This window comes from Equus przewalskii, chromosome 7, assembly GCF_037783145.1.
Source record: "Equus przewalskii isolate Varuska chromosome 7, EquPr2, whole genome shotgun sequence".
In the NCBI taxonomy this organism is placed as follows: domain Eukaryota; kingdom Metazoa; phylum Chordata; class Mammalia; order Perissodactyla; family Equidae; genus Equus; species Equus przewalskii.
The window spans coordinates 3,274,221-3,289,042 of record NC_091837.1 but is presented as its reverse complement, the minus strand read 5'-3'; the positions used below and the strand labels follow the sequence as shown (position 1 = coordinate 3,289,042).

General features: G+C 53.0%; 1 protein-coding gene across 6 annotated transcripts in view; it reads left to right on the top strand.

Annotated features, from left to right (window-relative positions):
• CABIN1 (calcineurin binding protein 1) overlaps positions 1 to 14,822 on the top strand; it is a 149,658-nt gene that overhangs the window by 74,501 nt on the left and 60,335 nt on the right. For all 6 annotated transcript variants that reach the window (XR_011542181.1, XM_070628269.1, XM_070628267.1 and 3 more), the window contains exon 28: positions 9,883 to 10,068. Coding sequence is in view for 5 of the 6 variants with exons in the window: in XM_070628269.1 (XP_070484370.1) it covers positions 9,883 to 10,068 (186 nt within the window). In the remaining variant the exon portion in view is untranslated. The remainder of the gene's footprint in view (positions 1 to 9,882; positions 10,069 to 14,822) is intronic.

The window sequence follows — 14,822 nt, the reverse complement described above, 5'->3', positions numbered from 1 at the left end:
TTGTGCACAGTAGCCAGGATGCTCTGAGGTGGTCTACAGTCCACAGTGTCCCTTTGGGCAGGAAGCCACATGTAGCAGTCAGTCCTGGAGGGCAGGCCTGGCCTCATCTTTGCCCACCGGCCTCCCTTCCCACGGCCAAGAGGGAGTCAGCTTCTGGTGGGCAGCTGTGTTCCTGTGAACAGACCTTCTCAAGGTGGGAGAGGCTCTGAGTAGAGTTTAGGTTGTCCTGCGTGTCCCCCACAGGTGCTGGGACAGAGAAAGGGGGTGTAAGAGGGCAGAGCCAGTCACCTCCTTTGTTCTCTTCCCTCTCATTCTTACCTTTTAAAAAATCTTCGGGCCACAGCTGGTCGTGGCATTTATCGCATGCCTGCTGTGTGCTGGACGTGAAAGAGGGCCCTGTGGGGAAAGCCAAGGTGAGGGCGCCCTGATCCGTGCTGCCTGGTTGGATGTGTGTGTCCCTGGGGCAGTGGTTGGTGCCAAGAGGGAGTACTATCAGCTGGCTCTGGGGCTTGGTGGGTTGGGGGCACTTCCTGGAGGAGGCAGGCCTCTAGACAGGCCTGCGGGGCCATTTCACATGAGGGGCAATGGGAGCAAAGACATGGAGGTTGGAGAGAGCTATGGTGTTTGGTGACTGAGGCGCCTGAGGTGACTTTGAGGGGAGAGAGCTTGGGAAACCAGCTGGGCCCGAAGCCGGGGCTCTTTCCTGCAGGCAGGAAGGCAAGTGTCATGGTCACAGCATCGCCCTCTTTTTTGGCTCTGAGTAAGATAGATTCTCCCAGTCATCCTTTCTTTGAAGCACCTTCCTGGGAACCTCACCAGGTAGCTGCAGGGGCACTAGGCTCTCACCTAACAGAGCTGCTGCTCTTCCCTTGACATTTGTGTCGAGAGACAGCTGCCCACCTGCCTTTGGCTAGGAAAATACTTCACGTTCCCCAAGGCCTCTCTGGTCAGTGCCTTACCTGGCTCCAGGAACAGAGTGACATGTGGTGAGGGGTTTGGGGCGAGAGGCATGTGGTGAGAGATGCACAGTGAGGCCAAGTCTTATCCTTGCTCTAAGCATCGGGGTCCTGGCAGGCGCAGCACTGCTGTCAGAGCGCGTTGGGGCTACCAGGTGCCTGGTGCTATGGGTCAGCCCTCACCTGCAAGCACTGGCAGAGAAGGGTCGGGGGCTGAGCCCGTGCCCTGTGTGGTGCCCTCATGCCTGCCTGCTGCCTCTTGTCTGTGTGCCTTTCTTTTGGGGCCCCCAAGTATCTGGTGTCTCTTCTCTTGGGCATCTGTCCAGTCTCCTTGGCCTGCAGGAGGGCACCCTGTCCCACACAGCCAGCCCCATTCCTGGTGGACATGTCCTTTCCCAGGGGACATCAAGGACCGAATGGGGCAGATTTTGTCTAGTTGAAAGCTTTCTCAAAATAGTGATTCCACCCAAGTTTATTGTTCTTAGAAACCTGTTGTTTTCTAGTTGGTGGAACATTTGTGATCTTTTCAGGGTTCACTAGTCAGAGTTGCTGCAGTTTTTGATGGCACAACCCCATGTCTTTTTCTTCAAACATTGGTTGAGCTGAGCTGATGGAATAAATGGTCACACACTATTTCTGTTCTTCCTACTGGAGTAAATAGAGAAGACACATATACGGAGACACCAGAACCTTGTGTCTTGTAACTAAAGAGCTCTCATAGGCTGGCTTGGAAATCCTGAGAGTGTCCAAGGGCTTTGCACTGAGTCAAACCTGAACACAGAAAGACCCAGAACACAGTCTGCTCTCGCCCCCGGTAGGACGGGCAGCCTTTCTGTCACCAGGCCAGATCCCTTTCCCTCTGCGTCCTCAGCTCTTGTTCCTTTGCAGTTGGCCCTGCAGTCCCACCCTGGAAGTGGAGGGTGCCAGGGCTTAGAAGCAGGCGGTGTCATCAGCAGCTGGCTGGCAAATGTACATCCCTCCAAGAATTCAGAGGAGGGGCTGGAGTGGCCCAGAGGCGTGGAAGGAAACATTCCAGTGATCAACAGTAAGAGAATGAAATATTTATAATCTTGCTGCAAATATTAATTAATGTGAGCAGGTTTTGTGTGGGCAGACTTTAAAAAGAACATTCTGAAAAGAAGAGCAGGGCTGGCCTGTATAGCCTGCCTACTAGTGCCACTCTTCTTTCCTGTTGTCTTCTAGGCAGCTCCTTCAGGAGATCAGGAGCCTGGGTAGTCCCTGGGGTCCCATTCGGTGTGCATGTTTCCCCAGAAGGCCCGCTCCACCGAGCCCTGGGAGAAGTCTGGCTCTTCAGCTGAGTCCGGCTCAACTATGCACAAGAAGTTTCTATCTGTCTCCTGCTCTGCCTCAGGACCAGGGGGCCCAGGACAACCCACCACAGAACCTCCAGTTAGTGGCTAAGGCAGGATAGCAGCCAGTTCTGCCTGCCTCTGCCTCCTGCTTCTGGCCCTCCTTCAGCAGGCAGGCAGGAGAACAGAGGGCTGCTGCCACCTGACGTGGCAGCCTTTGCCTGCCAAGCATTGGCAGACCCACCTGGTCCTTCTCTGAATGCCAGCACAGGCCAGTACCTTGGGGATGTCCCCCTGTGCCTGGCCTGCACCCAGACCTCTGGGATGTAGAGGAACCACCCCTGGCCTTCACACACACACTTACACAAAGCCGTATGTCAGCCCATTTGGACCTTTCGTCTGCAGGGTCCCAAATAAGGACACCCAGGGCCACCTTTGTGGGGGAGGCGGGACTGGAGCCAGGCCTGGAAGTTCAGCTCACAACCAATGGAGGCTGCATGTTCTCCGGGCCAGAACGTGCCCCCCACCCCGCTCCCCACACACATACAGGCTCCTTGCTTCCCTTCATCAGGGTCCTTTGGCAGCATGAAGGTTGTGCATGGTGGTGCTTGAGCCCATGCTGAATTCACTTGAGTAGGAGGCAGGCAGAGTGTGGCTCAGGGAGGGTGAGTCCTTGCCCAGAGGCCCTCAGCTGCAGGGTAGAGTCCATGGCTGTGTGCTCCCTCACCCCAGAGGAGCCTTTGCCTCTGCTCTCCCAGAGGTTTCCCCCATTTGTGGCCTTCCCTGGGTGCACAGGCCTTTCCTTGGCAGTTAACACACTTCCTGGGGCCTTCTGCGAGTGGGGAGAGGAAAGGGGTCAATGGCACCCTTCCTTCTCCTGCCCCACTGCAGAGGCCCATGGGGCAGGAGCTTCCCATTTCAGCGGCCTGCTCTCGGTTGCACACCGCAAGTCCAAATAGCCCTCTAGTCTCTGTCCGGGTCCCATTCTCCCTGCCTGCTGCCTGCCCGGCCAGCTCATCTGGCTTCAGGCCTCTTGTTCTCCGAGAGCTTCTTCCTAGCGCTGAGAACCTGTTGTCCTCCCTGTCCTGCCCCGCCCAGCCCTGAACTGTCCCACCTACAGCAGCTCGGCTGATGACAGGAAGATGGTCCTCGCGGCAAACCTCACCCACCGTCTCTCTGTCTGAAGTCTTGCTGAGGTCCTTGGTCAGCTGCACAGGAAGGTCTGATTTACCAGGAGAGCAGGGAAAGGGGTAGGTGCCATCTGCATATATCGATAGTCATTCTTTACTTATTTTTTTTTTTTTTGGTGGAAGATTAGCCCTGAGCTAACAGCCATAGCAAATCCTCCTCTTTTTGCTGAGGAAGAGTGGCCCTGAGCTAACAGCCATAGCCAATCCTCCTCTTTTTGCTGAGGAAGAGTGGCCCTGAGCTAACAGCCATAGCCAGTCCTCCTCTTTTTGCTGAGGAAGAGTGGCCCTGAGCTAACATCCATAGCCAATCCTCTTTTTGCTGAGGAAGAGTGGTCCTGAGCTAACATCTGAGCCCATCTTCCTCTGTTTTATGTATGGGACACTTGCCACAGCATGGCTTGACAAGCGGTGTGTAGGTCCACACCCAGGATCCAAACCAGTGAACCCTGGGCCTCTGAGACGGAGCATGCGAACTTAACCGCTCAGCCACCTGGCTGGCCTTAGGGAGTCATTCTTTTTTTTTTTTTTTTTTTCTGAGGAAGATTAGCCCTGAGCTAACATCCGCTGCCAATCCTCCTTTTTTGCTGAGGAAGACTAGCCCTGAGCTAACATCCATGCTCATCTTCCTCTACTTTATATGTGGGACACCTACCACAGCATGGCTTGCCAAGCGGTGCCATGTCTGCACCCGGGATCCAAACCAATGAACCCTGGACCGCCAAAGCGGAACATGTGAACTTAACCTCTGCGCCACTGGGCTGGCCTCAGGGAGTCATTCTTTAAGAGCTCTTTCATTCTTCTCTTTGTACCCTATGGATGTAAAAGGAATGAAACTGAGTTTTCATTTGGTCTGACTTGCTTCTTGGTGTGAAACTTTGGGTTACTTCTTAGTATTTAAAATCAGGATTATTTTAAATACCTTGTGCCAATCCTCTGAGACACGCAAGACCCGAAAGGATCAGAGAGAAACTTGACCCTGGGCCTTCTGAGTCCCCACTGGTAGCTTGTTTGCAGGGATGTACCCGTTCTCTCTTTTCCAAGCACGAGTACCACCCCCACCCTCTGCTTCACAGGCCTGGTGAGAAGAGGGTCTCAGCTCCAGCCAGGGCGCCCCAGTCTGCACAGCCCCTGCCTCTCCAGATCTGACCCAGCAGCCCGTCTATAGGGGTGCCACATGACCTGGTGGCTCCTGAAGGTTTCCAGACCCTTTTCATGTCCCTCTGAGCATTGGCCTTCTTCAGGGCTCCTTAGGTGCCCGTGGTCACCCCTAGGATGAAGGCTTGTCCAGAGTCATGACACTGCCACTCAGGGCCAGTGCTGGCTTCTGCTCTCTGCTGTTTCAGAGAGTCAGATGTTGTGGTTCTCACTCGCAGGTCTGAGAGGCTCGAGGGGAGTGTGGTTGCAGCCCCTGTTCCTGCGCAGTCCCTTGGCTTATACGTCTTGCTCCTGGGCTCTGGTGGTTGTTGCTGTGGGTGTTATTTTAAAAGAGGCTCAGCGGGAGGCCCCACCTGCCGGGTGTTGCTCCCCAGGGCAGCAGACAGTCCGAGGCACACTGCTGCCCTTTCTTGCCCACACCACTCGTGGTGCACTCTGCCTCCATGCACGCATGAGAGGTTCCTGCCCTTACCGGCGGTATCCAGAGGGCGATAGACATCAGGAGTAAATATCCATTTGCTTAAGCCAATCCTTGGTTTTTGTAGTGATCGCAGCTGGGATTCCACCAAGTTAGCAACTCTTTCAGGCCCCAAGCCCAACAGCTTGTGAGCGCGTGAGCTCATCGGGCAGGGCGCCAGTTCTCGTGAGAGCCTCCCAGCTAGGCTTGCTTCCTGGACCCTCCCTGTCCGGTGTGCTGCTCAGCCATGCAGGGTCTTCATCTGGGCCGGTGCTCACTGAGGAGCGCCTGCCCTGGCCTGACTTCCAGGAGGACTTCTTAAACTGTGGGGGCATGACCTGCTGTCTTGTTCAAGCCATCGGTGTTCTCTTTGTCAGAATCCCAGTAAATGCTACAGGACAGGTGGTCACTGGGCCAGGCCCCTGTGGGGATCCCATGTGTGTCTCGGGGACAGAGCCAGGGAGAGAAGTGACAATCGTATTAAACAGTATAAAGTGGAGGCCTGGAGAAGCCTGAGTGGCAGATCTGGAATTGGAATGCAGGTGTGGGACTCTTGAGTCCTGAGCACCTGCAGTGACCCTGTGTGGCCTCTGGAGCCAAGGGTCTCTGTTGCTAGCCCTCCCTTTCCACACGGACGGTGAATGGGCTGCCCCTGCCACTTCCCTGGGAGAAGTGATCCCCTCACTACTGGGGACTCTGGCGTGAGACTTCTCGTGAGATTTGCAGGCCTGCCTGTAATCCCCGTTTGGTGCTCCTGGCACCTTGGGGTTTGGCCTTAGGAGTCAGAGAAGAGCACCTCACTGAGTGTGAGGCAGAGGAGTCTGGCCAGGTCCCTGCTCCCCTGTTAGTCACAGAGCTTCTGGGTTGGCCACTCAGGGGTCTCACACATGCCTCACATCCCAGATGGAGCAGTTTCTTATGCTCCATCAGCCCAGGTGATACTGATGACCTACCAGGTACTGGGCAGTGGACATCGTAAAGGCAGCTACAGAGGAAGGGCTGCAGCAGGCTTTATGGGGCTGCGTGAGAGGTTGCTGTCCCCAGACCCTGGTCTGTGACCAGACGTCAGTGCAGAGGCCTGAGCGATGGAGCTGCCTTTGGAAGCACAGGCCTGGTCTCAGTGTTCCTCTGTGCAGGCAGGCCCACTTTGGACAGGCCTGTCGTGTCAGTGTGTAGGAAGTGGTTCCCACCCCGTGGACATGGTGCTCTCAGGCGTGGTCTCCAGTGTGGCATAAGCTCCCCTCTGCCCATTCAGAACCAAATCTCCGTTAAGTCAAGTTGGAGACATTAGAAAATCGGTCCAGGTTCTCTGAAATAACAATACTGATAATTGAGCTGATGTTTCAGGAACATGTACTGTGTATCAGGCCCTGTTTCAAGCACTTTACATGTATTAACCTGTTTAATCATCATAACAATTCTACGACGTGGGCACTTGTATTATCATAATTTTATGTGTGAGGAAACTGAAGTGTAGAGAAATTCTGGCACTTGCATAGACTCTCGGACCTAGTAAGTGCCAGAGCAGGATTTGAACTCAGGCAGCCTGGATCGCCTAGAGTCCAGGCTTTCAACTTTGTTGAAACAACATTACATTTTGTTGCAAGTTTGTCTGCCCACCAGCAGCTGTGTTTGGCCTCCCAGTGGGCCCCGCTTAATTGCCTGGTGGGCGCTAATGTGTCCTCTGATCCCAGGTTTTTAAGGTAGATTAGCAAAGGGTTGGAGGTTCCTGTGGTCTGCGTCTGCCTCTCTCCATATGTCCCCAGAAGCCACTGTGGCCTGGACCTGTTTGAGATGATACGTGGTTGCAGTTCATAGATGAGGAAGGGACTTACCTGTTCAAGGTCACACAGCTCGTGAGTGGCACAAGGGGAACTTGCACTTACCTCTCTAGATTCCTATTTCATTGAGCTTCACCTTCAGATACAAAGAGTTCAAGACAAAACAAAGTTTTATTTTTTTAATGGTTGCATTTTATCTTTACTATTGGTTTGTTATTTATACCTTTTTGTTGTTGTTGTTGTTGTTTGAGGAAGATTAACCCTGAGCTAACATCTACCACCAATCCTCCTCTTTTTGCTGCAGAAGACTGGCCCTGAGCTAACATCCGTGCCCATCTTTCTCTAAAATTTTATATATGAAACACCTGCCACACCATGGCTTGATAAGTGGTACGTAGGTCTGCACCCGGGATCTGAACCAGTGAACCCCAGGCTGGCCAAGCAGAATGTGTGAACTTAACCGCTGTGCCACTGGGCCGGCCCCTATACCTCTTTTTTTAAAAATATGCAGTGACTGCCTTAGGGTTTACAAAAATACATCTTTAAGTGATCACCGTCTACCTTCAAATGATATTGTACAACTTCACGTGTAGCGTAAGAACCTCCCACCTTTGTACTCTCGTTTTCATTCATCTTACTTTTACATATACCTTAAACCCACAGTATGTTACAGTAGTCAGTAATATTTTAGAGGAATTACGAATGTGAAAACAGTGTCTTTTGTATTTCTTGTTACTTTGACCATTTCCAAGGAACTTTATTTCTTTACGTACTTTTTCTTTTTATGTATGTTTCTTTTATATTTCTTGTAACTCAGATCTGATGGTAAGGAATCCAGTTTTTGTTTGTCTGGAAAAGTCTTTATTACTCCTTCATTTTTGAGAGATATTTTCACTGGATGTATAATTCTAGGTTGACTTTTTTCTTTCAGCACTTCATAAATGTTGTCTGATTTGCATGGTTCCTGATAAGAAGTCGGCTAAAATTCTTAACTTTGTCTATATCTGATGTGTCTTTCTCCACCTTCCAGATTTTCTATGTATCTTTGGTTTTCACCAGTTTGAATATGATGCATCTAGGTGTGATTTTTTTTTCCTTTAATGTGTGTAGAGGAATCTTTGCCTGCTTGATGTTCTCTGAGATTTTTTGTGATTTAATATCTTTCATTATTTTTGGAAAATCCTCAGTCATTATCTCTTAAAATATTTCTTCTGTCCTGTTTCTGTCTCATCTTCTTCTGGGATTCCATTTTAATATGCTAGGTCATTGGATGCTCTTGGATAATCTGTTCTGCTTTCCCCCCACTCTTTTCTCTCTGTTTGGATTATTTCTACTGACCCAGCCCCAGGTTTTGATTATTTTCCCCTCAGCTGTATCAAGTCTGCTGAGAAGCCTGACAAAGGCATTCTTTGTCTCTCTTACTGTGTTTTTAGTTTCTAGCATTTCTGTTTCACTCTTGCTTATAGTTTCCATCTCACTCCCGAAATTCCCCTTGTGTTCATGCGTATATCCACCTTTTCCACTAGAGGCTTTTAAAATACTAATCATATTTATGAGTCGTATTAATCTTAGTTATTTTAAATTCCCAGTTGGATAGTTCCAACATCTGGGTTATTTCTGAGTCTGGTTCTGTTGATTAGTCTCTTGACAATGTTCTTTTCTTTTGTGTGCATGCCTTATAATTTTTATATTGAATACCAGATATCATGTGTGGGACAGAAGAGACTGAAATAACTAATGTTTATGCCTGGAATGGGCTTCCTTCTTCTGTTTCTAGGCTGTTGGGAGGGGAAGGTGAGTCCGACTGTCCATGTCGAGCTGGGGCTGGTGGTGGTGTTGCTGTGGTTCCCGTCAGTGCACCACTGGCTTTACATTCTGAGGGTGTTACCTTACACTTGGAGTGGGGGCTGGTTTGCTAGAAGATTTTCTCAGTTTCCACCTTCAGCTTTAGGCCTTTTATGTGCCCCCCAGGGAGGGTCACTCGCCATGTTCTTGCCCGTCTTCCTCTGCTTTGCATGTTACTCATGCTTGCAAGCCAGCGGCAGGGGTGGGTTGGTTCTCTGTTGTCTTAGTTTGACCTCAGACTTAGGCAGCCTCTGCCCCTGCGTCTCAGGAGTGGGGCTCTCTCAGTCATCTGGCCCTTCTCTCAGGGGTGGGAGACCTCAAATGTTTAGGCCCTGGATGATTTCCTGCCTCTTTCTCAGGGGAGGATTTTTTCTTTTCCCTCCCCCCAACTGCATGAGTCTTCACCTGTATCCTGGAGGCAGCAAGGCTTGCTGCTCCTCCCTGCCCCTGCTGGCTTAAGGCTGTTGTTCTTTAGGGGAGAGAGGTCCTGCCAGGGCCTCATGCCTTTCCCACAGCAGCAGCCACTCCTCTTCTCCAGGCCTGCACCCCAGGAAGGTCTCCTCCAGTCTTCCTCCCTGCCCTGCCCTGATCTTCCTCATGAGCACCTGTAGAGGTCGAAGGGGAGGAGCTGGCAGGGGGATAACAACCTCCATTGTGTCTGTGACTCCCAGGGGTCTCTGCTCTTGTTCTAGACCACGCTTGGCCTTTAGCAACTAGTTAAACATTTTTGTTGAATTCTTACCTGCTTCGGTAATTTATGCCTATTATGTCTTTGTGGTGGAAATACTATATAATGGTGTACTACTGTGCATCTCTTCCCAACTCCATGTTCAGCAACATCATGTTGGTAGCTTAAAATTGGCCGTGGTAGCAGTATTTATACCACAGAAATCAGTAAATGCTACAAATGAGGGCTTTTTCCCCTCGAGAGCCAATTGTTAAACATTTACCAGAACACCGCTGTTGGAGGAAACCCCAGAAGGTTGACCATGGAGATTGGTGCCTTTGGTGAGTGGCTCGGTGGCCTCCAGGGCAGGTCGGGCTCGACAGTGTCAGAGTGTACCCAGGCTGTCTCCTCTGCAGGGCAGTCACCAGGCCTCCAGCAGGGAGACTCACCCGGGAGTCCGCTCTGTGTTGGAGACGGCGTGGATTCATGCTGCCGCTCTCTCTCCCTTCTTCTCCCCTCAGAGCGCAGCCAGGACAGCACGGCCGTGGCTCTCTCCGACTCCAGCTCGACGCAGGACTTCTTTAACGAGCCCGCCAGCTCATTGGAGGGCTCACGGAAGCCCTATGTGGAGAAGAGGCCGCCGTCGATTCCTAGTTCCCAAGCAGGACTAACCAGTAAAGACCTTCAGGGGGCCACAGAGGAAAGAGGTATGAGACCTAACCGGGGAATTAGAACTGCTTTGATGTCCAGTCTGGGCAGTGCTAAAGATTGTGGGTGGCCTGACTTCCATCCTCGCACCTCCACCCGCTCTCCTGGGACCTCGGTTGGGCAAGTTACTCACCTGGGCTCTCCCTTGTAGGATGGGAGTGATCCCAAGGCTCATGCCCAGGGTTGTGAGGATTGACTAGGCAGCTCAGGGAGGAGCTCACACGGTGCCTGGTACACAGTGTTTGCTCAGTGACACTTGGCATTGTTGTGACCCCACCACAGCCCCATGTGAGAAAGCCATGGCCACAACAGGAGTGTCCCCTACTTTTTTTCTGATGAATGGTTATTAAAAAAGCCTTTCAATCCTAAATGTTACAAATGTGTTTTCTTTTTAGTGTGAATCACATCAAGCCTTTAGGGCAAAAATCCCCCTTTTTTGGCAGGGGGCTCTGATCTAACCCTGGGATACACCCAGCTCTTGTGGGGTCCCAGGTCCCTTTTGTGGAAATCAGCAGGCAGAGCCGCACACCTGGGCTTGCTGGGAGATCCCTGGCACTGCTCTGAAGCTGTGCCTGGCCAGCCAGCCTGGATTTTGAAAGCTTTCCCATCTGGCCAGGGCCAGCGCACACAGGTGCCCACCAAACAGTAACAATCACCACCTAGACTCATGCTTGGTGGCCTGTGCCAGGCACTATTTTAACTCATTTGGTCCTTCCAACCTCCCAGGAGCACTGTGACTGTTCCCATTTTACGGTGAAGAACCTGACATTCAGGGAGGGTCAGGAATTTGCCCACGGTCAGTCTGCACCCTTAACCACTACCTGTGCTGCCTCTCTGGGTGGACTGAATGGGGCAGGTGGGGTTGGGGATAACCTGCTCACTCTGGGGGCCCTGGCCCAGCCCCAGGAAGTTGCGCACTGGCCCTGGATAGGCAAGTCGAGGTTCAGCAGCTTGTGTAGGTGTGGCGGTGGGGCCCTTCACGCTAGGAGAGGCTTCTCCTGGCTCTGTGCACCTTGCCGGCCTCCCTTAGCTGGCCTTAGAAGGGGGTAAGGCCACAGCTCCTGTAGGCCCATTAGGTCAGGTAAAGGGATGCAGAACAGGGGTGCATTTACCTGTCCTGGGCCTCTGTCAAGATGTGAGACCAGGGCCTGGCCTGTGGCCGAGGGATTAAGTTCGTGTGCTGCACTTTGGCGGCCTTCAGATCCTGGGCGCAGACCTAGCACACTCATCAAGCCACACTGAGGCGGCGTCCCACACAGCAGAACTAGAAGGACCTACAACTAGAATATACAACTGTATACTGGGGGGGGGGAGGGGAGCTTTGGGGAGAAGGGGAAAAAAGAGGCGAGGCCAGTACCCCCTTTCTCACCGGGCAGTCATTATGCTATCCCAAACCAATGTTGGCATTCTGCAGCCGACATAAACATGCTATAGGGAGTTTGGAAGGGGAAGGAACCGGTATCCCCAATACTCTACTATAGCAATTGTTGTTCACGTCCAGTGAAAAATCAAGATCATGTTTACTATTGGGCAAGTGAGGCCTGTTGTCTGTCTCTACGGCTCATCAAGTGGTGAACTGCTGTGGGTGCTGTTGTGTCATCATGGGCCTCTCTCCGCCATGCTTGGGGAAGAGTGGGTACAGGGGCTGCTGAGCTAAGCTGAGAGAAGGTCGGCTTTGGTCCAGCCCAGCCTGTGCAGGGCTTTCCAGACACATGAGGAACAAGCATCCTGCCTCTTCCTTCCATTCAGAGCCGAAGGTCTCAGCAAACAGCGTTTGGGGCTGGCCACTGGTAAAGAAAGCGAAGGTAGAATCAGTCACCACAGTAGCTGGTGGGCTTGAAAGGAAGCCTCTTTCCTCCGTGGACACGTTCCTCCCTTCTGAGCCCAGCTTTTCCCGATGACCACAGTGGTGAACTTCCTGTTGGGAGAGTGGGTGCAGCAGAGAATGTGTTCTGAGCCTGTGCCCAGCAGACAGCTCGAGGAGCAGAGTGCTCCCACAGGCCTGGCCTGGTAGGGGCAGCCTCTGGCATGCACTCCTCTGGGCTCCCCGTGAGCAGCAGCCGTGGCCAGCAGCCATGGCCGCCACGGCTCCAGCAGCTTTCAACCTCTGCAGGGAGCCAGGATGTGCTGGCAGGCCAGCTGGGTGTGCCCGGAGTGTGCTCCACACCCCTGGCTCTCCAGGCACACCCTTGTTGGGGCCCTGCCACAGCCTGCTGCTTCTTTCACAGTCACTGTTGCCAGGCTCACTCACAACTTTTGTGTCCATTGTTGAGCAGCGGAGTCTAATGGAGCCCAGGTCTGCACCAGGCAGCAGGTGCCAAGGGGCAGCAGGGATGGATCTGACTGCCACACCCTGCCTGACCCCGAGGTGCACTCCCTCCCATGGTGTCGAGCAGGCGCGAGCTGGCCTGCTTCCTGAGGACTCCCCTCCCTTCTTTAATTCTCCCCTCTGGTCCGTGCCCAGCTGCCTCGAGGAAAGAGGTTTCTTCATAGGTAGCTCACCTTTTCAAGGGTCAGAGCTTAAAAAAATGTCCAAAATGTGAATGTAGCAAGAGTAAAGATTTATTTTCTTAATAGAGAAAAAAGCTGCCCACAGTCTCACCACCTAAACACAAGCCCACTATTCTTATCACTCTGAGGCTAGCCAAGTTGTCAAGGACCTGTGTGGTCCAGACAGGACCTCCCAACCAGCTGGGCCCAGGGCAGGATATGGCCTGAGGGTGCTGGTACAGCCACTAGGCACCTCCTCCAAGGCCCGCCATGCTGTGTCTACCTGCCCCTTCCTGGTCAGGTCGCGGCCTGGGGACTGCCTGAGCGTGTTTGCGGGGCGGGGTGGGCGTCGCTAGTGGGGTGAGGTGGATCCCACGGCTCCTGCGTTCTTCTTGCCTGGTGCGTGTACCGTGCACGTCCAAGCCAGTCCTCATTGCCAGCAGCAGGCACTGGTCTAGGCCAGGGTAGCCAGAGCATGCACTTCACTTGCTTTCTGTCAGCAGGAGGAAGTCTTCCCATCTTCATGCTTCTAGGGTTAGAATTGGACTTCTGGTTGGGGAGTGTTTTGTGGGTTTGTTGACATTTCTGATCCTCTTTCCATTAATGTGATCCGTGAGGCCCATTCAGCAGGGGGAGTGGATGCTGTGGGCGAGGCATGTCACCCATTTCTCCTGGGCTTCGTTGGGTCACCCAAACTCCTGAGCAACAGGAGTTTCAACTCACTCTGGTATTGTTTTTTTTTGTTTGTTTTCCTCTTTATATGTCTTCAGACATGCATTCTGAACTCTCTGGGTTAATTCTTGACCTTCTGCTCTCTTTCCATTAAAAATGTCTTCTTGTGTGTATTTGTGTCTGAGTACTTAGCACCTTATTTGAGCCCCTGGGAGGCCTGCATCTTCCTCCGATTTTCCTGTCTCCCCTGCGCCTAGCATAGGGCTGGGCCCAGAGTCTTTGCTCAGACCATGTTTGTTGAGCTATGTTTGAAATGTGTCCTTCAAACTGAGCGCACTAGAACTTGGCATGTTTGTGAGAAAGGCACTAGTATCCCCTGTAAGATGGGTGCCAGCCCTGCGCAGGCCCCTGGTTGCTGTCGTGGGGCTGTGACTAGGGCTGTGAGTGGGTGCATGTGGGACCTAGGCAGTTTCCTGAGCTCCGTAGTTTCAAGATCAGATATGACCTGTCACTCAGTCATTCAGTCAGCTTCAAATGGCAGGTGGGGCTGGGCTCTGGGTAACAAGGGAGAAGGAGACACTTATGGGCATAAATAAATGCAGTAGGATCGGTGACCCCAGACAGGTGGGCACAGGAGGCACTCTGCAGACACCACCCTAGGGCTGGGCAGGGGGTCGGGGGGAGGTGGCCCTGAAAGAGGAAGTGATGCTGAGTAGAGTCCTGAGAGATGAGAGCAAGTGGGCGAGGCAGGGGAGGGAGGAGGGCAGAGAGTGCGTCCAGGAGAAGAAGCGACAGCAGAGAGGCAGGAACACAGAGTGAGATATTCCAAGTGTCTGCTCGCAGGGTGTGAGGCCAGGAGGGGAGCTGGAGGGATGGCAGGTGGCCTCATGTGCCCTGCTCAGGAGCTTGGCTTTGTCTTGGCAGCCGAGGGGGTCACAAGGAGTGACTGCTCAGATTCTTTCCTTGCAAGAAGAGTGAGGGTGGGCAAGCTTGGCACGCACCTGACATCTGCACAGTTTGGCTTGGTCTTGGCAGAAGGGGACCTTGGGGCCTTAGTCCTTGCCCACTCTGCATGCCCACAGGCCCCTCTTCTCCTGCCTGCTGCTACAGCAGGGAAAGGGCAGTAACAGACTCAGCCCACAGTGACCGACAGGCTTCAGAGTTGGTGCCAGGCTGCTTCTCTGGCCTCCTCCAGACAGGCTGTGCCAAACTCCTGGGTGCCCAAGGGGCCACCTTGCCCTTGACACTTGCTGCCACCCACTCCTTCCATCCCTCCTTCCCGGGCCAGACAGTCTCATTCTGCAGCCCCTGCTGTCCAGCCCAGGCTCTCCTGTGCTGTCTGCCCTGCCATCCCTGGTGGAGCAGGCCTGGATGTTGAGGTGCTGAGCTCACATCAGGTCAGGGCTGGTGTGGGCGCTCGTGGTTCATACGAGGCAACAGCTCTGGAGGAGTGTTGGGCGGGCTGTGGGCTGAAGGCTGAACAGTGGAGCAGGTGCAGCCCCGTGTTCACCCTTTCCCAGCTGTTCGAGCCCATGGTGGTGGCAGCCACACCTGCCTTCTGTGGGCTGCTTTTCCATGTACCTACACAGGC